The sequence below is a fragment of the Cygnus atratus genome, chromosome 1 (genome assembly GCF_013377495.2).
Source record: "Cygnus atratus isolate AKBS03 ecotype Queensland, Australia chromosome 1, CAtr_DNAZoo_HiC_assembly, whole genome shotgun sequence".
NCBI classification, from domain to species: Eukaryota; Metazoa; Chordata; class Aves; order Anseriformes; family Anatidae; genus Cygnus; species Cygnus atratus.
Genome location: NC_066362.1, coordinates 138128443 through 138134442, shown reverse-complemented (window position 1 = coordinate 138134442; position 6000 = coordinate 138128443). Strand labels below are relative to the sequence as shown.

Here is a 6000-nt window from a genome sequence, read left to right as displayed (position 1 = left end):
TCTGACTCAAGATAAATCAGAACTGCCTCTAATTTAGGCCAAACCCACAAAGGTATTGGAAGCTGCAGACTGAAATCTTGAATCTCTCACAGGACTTAATATTCATAATGAGAAATTTGACCTGTTCTGGCATTCAATTATACAAAACAATATATATAGTTTAACACATTATTATCAGAGAGAAGGAAACCAAAGCCAAAGTATGATCTCATTCTTCCATATAGCGTATTAACCTATTTAAAGACTTAGAATACTCCATCACAGAAGCGACTTAATAATTAAATGGAAAATGTCTGGTGCTTTATCACACTTTATGTCTGTACTTTGGTAAGGTGAGGGGCATTTGCTTATTTTAAGAAAAAAATAAAACAGTTTAACACTGATGAGGAGCTTTAGAAGGAAAAACAAAGGCTCCATAGAATGCATTTTCATATCCAAAATAATAATTCCTTCCACAGCATATTTTCAGGAGCTGTATTTATTTTTAAACATAGATAATGATACATCCTCCATAGCGTAGAGACTGTCTGCTTAACTATCATTACAACTTGAATATTAGTTACTTTAATTCAAATAGCTAAATACATTGACAAAGACAAATGAAGACCTAAAAAGAAATTAACAAACATCTGCTATTGTGAATGAGTTTTTCATCTGTGACTACTCAGATTGTGTCAATACAAACTTTTAGGCACAACATATTCACTTGTGATGGTGCCCTTTCATCCACACAGTAAATTTTTTCACAATTGAATATAAGTATTCTTTCAATTTTGAATGTCTTGTTCTGCAAATTGTCCACAGAACAGAAGAAGAAAGACCAAACTTGACAAAATAATCATCTTGATCGATACCACTTGTGCGGTTTTTTTGGTTGGTTGGTTGGTTGTTTTTTTGGTTTTTTTACACACCTTTTTCCTTTTATGTATCTTCTTCGTATTCTGACATACGAACCAAATGAAACAGAAAGCTTTTTTGAGTCTTGAAAGTATAAAATACTATGAGTTCCAACCTACTACAACATGAGCAACAAGAAGATAGCACATCCCAATGGTACAGGACACAATCATCATGGGGAAACCTAACCTGAAACAACAAGAAAACAAACAAAAAAAAATCAATAACAATACAATATTTTGTTCTCCAAGTACATAATGAAAAGGAATTTTAAGTTATCCTGCACGTTCCAAGCCTGGAATATGCTTATAGCAGTGCCAAAAGCATGGTTATACTGTGAGATCATTACAAGGTCAAGGAATCTAATATTCAATTTCATATTTCTACTGCAGGCCTATTTAAAAGATAGGTGGACAAAATCAACATAATTTCATTTATTTCAGTGCATCTCTTCCAATTTACTTTGTCTCAGAATCTGGCATGCCCAGCTGTTTCTTTTTCTTTTTACTTTTTTCTTTTTTCCCCCAGACAATAAGCAATTATACAGGTAAAATAACAATTCTTAGAAGTTAGGCAATGTTGGAATAGATCATTCAGTAAGTATCACTTCAGATTAGCTGAGTATGGTGCTTTATAACAATCTTTGGCTCAAACTCCTTATATCGTTTCCCTGTCGAGCTGTAGTCACATACAGATGGTATTCCTCTCCTGTACCTCTCACCAGGTTTAACAAATTTGAACATTAAATCCCAGACAGCTGTAAAAGTGCTAAAACATTGCTGTTGTATTGAAAACAGCTATTTGCTTTTCATCACAGATTAAGCTTTTCACACCATACCCATCATTTTTTTTATATCTTTCTTTAGACTGACAAACACAGGCAGCAGAAATGGACAACTAGAAAGGATGTTATGGGGTTGGCTGAGTCCTGCTCACAAGACTCTTGCACATCTGTGAAAAGAAGTGAGTTTTCTAAAATTTGTGTTGTATGGCTCTGAAAGACTATGAAGTACCACTTTTTTGATCACACATTTTTTTTTTTTATGTTACTAAAATTATAAGGAGAATTGAGATGAGAAAACGATTTTGTGACAAACAACCCTCCTTATGTAATGTCAAGTTCAGCCATTAATTTCCATAAACCTCATCAGAGCATGGTAATGTTCTCTGAAGTGCAGCATTTCATTTATTCTCTTCCTTGAAGTAAGACCTGCTTATTATATATGGGTATATTAGTTGTGCCTTTTTGCCTTGCTTGTTAGGCATCCTTGGTAAGGTTCCAGGTGCATATTTGTTGATGATAAGAGGACAACATTCTCGAGCTTGAGTGGATGAATAGCTCCTTGCCTTAGGAAGCTACAGCTAAAAGGGACTTCTTGGTGCATTAAATCTGGCCACCACTTCCTCAGTGCATCAAACCACTCACATAAAATTAAAATTAAACTTCTCAATGGCTCACTGCAGTCTGATCGCCTTTCCTCTTCCTACCTGCAGCTCCAGTGTTATTCTAAACCTTGTGATTTTCATAAGTCATGGTGTGGTTTTTTTCATTGCTGTTTTGCTGAAAAACTGACAGAAAGAAGCATAGCTGTGACCAACAGAATAGAGGAACTCTCACCTTAACAGTCATTCATTTAAGTTACAGACAATAGAATTTCTTCAGGAAACAGGGTCACAGCCAACACACACACTGACCTATAAAGCTGACAGAACAATTAATAAACCAATAAAATTCAAACACTCTAAAGATAATGTTGGAGTTATTTAGTGAAGAACAAGCTTGTCCATAATGATGGCTATGTGGCTGTTCTTGACCTCCTATCAAAGTGAACCCATCCCATGTACTGGCAGAAACAGAGGCAAACCAAGAAAATAAAAGGAAACACCTGCAAGGCTGAAAACGTATAAGTGCTTATGTATAAGGATGCATAATGTATAAGGATCATCTCATTTCTGTCTCCTTGATGTCCCCCAGAAGAAGCTGGCATTGCCCCATGTCCATGACCAAATATTGCCTGTACCAGAAGGACAATTCCAATGCCCGGCTCTAGCGTCTCCTCTGCCTCTCTGGGATTTAGGACCTGGTGTGCCAGCCACTTCTGCCATTCATGTAAGAGGCATTATTATTGATATTCTAGCTTCAAATGCATTAACATGAAGCTGGTATTTGAAATTGGAAAAGAAGAAAGAAGAAAGAATGACTGGGTTTGTTCGAGTGCTGAAAAGTATGAAGAACTGTTAGAAAGGATCATAGGATTTTCACAGCATTCAAATATTTCAGCAGAAGTCTGCAATACATTTGGAAGTGCTCATTTATTGTTCTTTTTTTGTTCAGATGAACATGCGTAACTATACTGCAGGTAAGTGTTATTTCTTTGCAAGTTCAAATGGTTAGATCCTGACATTTGAACAATTCATTACTGGAAAGAGCTGAGTCAGTAATCAGCTCTTTATCGTTATCTTTTCTTATTCAGTATTCACTAAATGATCAAGCTGATACTAAATGATCAAGCTGATAATATTACAAAACAGAAGAGGGAAAGCTAAATCCATTGGAATTATTTTAGGAAAAAAAAAAAAAAAAGGAAAATTAATTTGATGTCTAGACAATTGCTCAGAGTCCTTCCTTCCTTCTCTCAGCATATCTGACCTCCAGGCCTCCCTAATTTCACTAACATAAAAGTGTCCAGATAGGACAAAAAAAGCAAAAACAGCTATGGCTGTGGGAATAAAATAGCATGGCTATAAAATCCTCCTACATCCTTTAGTATATCTCACGAACATTCCCTGCAGCTGTATCCACATGACAGGCTAGTGAACTGGAGATTGCTACAGCTCTCATAAGAAAACAGGTTGTTATTTGACAGAAAACAGAATTTTATTGACCTCACAGTTAGCAAACAAAGAACTGGTACTGGGAGGAGTGGGGATAGCGCAGATCTTAATCTGTACTAATACAGCCTAACAAACCTCCGTGGGGAATGCGCAGCAGCTCAGCAGTGACTGGTAACATAATGCCTTTGTAAAGACTGGCAAGGGGAGGGGAGAATCCAAACAGATTTAGTGGTTCTTAGACCATGAAAAAGAGAACAGAAAAACTAACCCCAGGTCAGGGGCAGGGGGTGGGTTCATGCAAGAAAATGGATGAATTATACAGGACCACATATAAATATGCAGGCATTTTAATTATGCCCTGACTCAGAGTGGGAGTCAAAGCAAGTAGCCAGAGCCACACACAGCCTGGGGAGGTACCTCACTTCATTTAGCATGGATGTTTGCACAGGGCCCAGCTACGAAGCCATTACTCTCATTGCATAGACAATTAGCCCTCAACTTAAGGCCTGAATCTCAGGCCCACTGGCCTGAGCACAAATGTAATTGTAATAAATTCACTGTGGAATTTGTGCACCAGGGAGAGAGGAGATGAAGCTTGCTCAGTGAGTATTAGGTACCGGAGAGTTAGTTGATTACCCAAGTCAGTTCAGTGCCCCATACATCAAAGATACAACTCCTGTCCCAGCCTATGTACAACATAATGTTTAGCCACCTACATTTTCTTTAGTTACATCAAATACAAGAACCTGTGTTAAACAATGTGAAGATTACTTTCCATAAATGCTCGTTTGCTGCATACACATTGGTCAAAAAGCAACATGTCAGTTGTTGTTCCTGCCCAGGAAAAACGATCATCAGGGCTTATAAGTCCTAAAAACTTCTCTTGAACTAAAACTTCAGATTAGTAAGAAACACCAATTAGCCTCTGTCATAACACATTTTTTCATGACCCTGTAACAGCAGCATATCTGATACGACATTCCTATATACCGACTAAGGAAAGAGGACACATGTACCCTGCATTGGGCAGCCTTTCATCCCTCATGCCCACTGCACACAGGGAGAAACACACGTGCTGCACTGCCCTGACTCTCCACAGCTCATGGAGACTGCACTGAGTTTTCACTACTTCAGAGACGAAGCACAAGGAAGGGACAGGTGATAGAATCATTCACCCCAGACTTCCCTCCTCTTCTTCTTAACAGAAGTTTACATATAAAACTGCAATCTAAATGAAATCACGCAGCTTAAATATACACAACATGCAGATGTTAGTTCAGTGCGAGATACTGAGAACAGTTCCAGCAGAAGCCCTAGGGATTTGTCTTAGGCAAAGTTTTGCCTATTAATAACTTCAATGATCCAGTAGTGAAGAGCTTGCAAATCACCTCAGTGCAGGAGAGATGTCAGACTCTGTGGAGAACAGAATTCAGCATGTTCTTAACAAATTAAAATGAGAATTTGAAATGTACAAGACAAAACTCTGTAAAGATAGCTGTGAAGTATGCATTAGGAGAAGTCAAACCATTGGCACAAAAACAGCAAGGAAAGAGAAGCTTTTTACTTTTAATGACCTAGTTATTTTTGATCCTGCCTCAGTGCAAGATGTCTGGCCCTGTACTTACTTAGAGGAAAAGGAAACCGTTGTATTCTGGGGATAAATCCCATTTTAATGAGTACCTATTGATGTGAATATTACAGTTTTCTTAGCTTATATGTTTGTTTAATTGTATTTGCTAAATACTAATAGTGAACTCTTTAGGGTCTGAATTGTATTTTTCTGAACAAACTGATCTCTTACTGTACCTTGCAGCTCTAGTTTGTCATGCTTCAAGAGCCAGCAGGACCAGGGATGTACAAGACCCAAGTTCAGTGCCTTGTTCTGCCTGACTTGGGACATGACATGACTCTTACCTGTAAAAACCATACCTACAGGCATGACCTTCCTGACATTTCTGATCCAGTAAATTACACAGCCTGTCCATCCTCAGGGGGATCTGTGGAAGAACAACACCTCCAAGGAAATGGGGAACCTTCAGCTGCTCCTCATTGGGAAAGCAACAGCATAAGACTCCCAAGACCAAACCACTGGCAAGGAAAGAATACTGGTGGTAGCCAGAGGTAAGAGTTAAAGCTAAAAACTTCTGCTCCTGCTTGCACTCACAATTTAATGCACAGTTCACATTATACTGGTGGAGTTTGCATCAGGCTTAAAATTTTGTTTTTCTCACTTCATATCTGTTTCATTGAAGGTTCTGTAGAAGGTAT

General features: G+C 38.0%; 1 protein-coding gene across 1 annotated transcript in view; it reads right to left on the bottom strand.

The window, feature by feature from the left end:
* Positions 1–410: 410 nt before the first annotated feature.
* The window catches only part of OCA2 (OCA2 melanosomal transmembrane protein), a 191375-nt gene continuing 185785 nt past the window's right edge, over positions 411–6000 (bottom strand). Inside the window, 1 exon segment of the mRNA XM_035558138.2 lies at positions 411–1086. Coding sequence (XP_035414031.1) covers positions 999–1086 — 88 coding nt within the window. The 3' untranslated portion in view covers positions 411–998.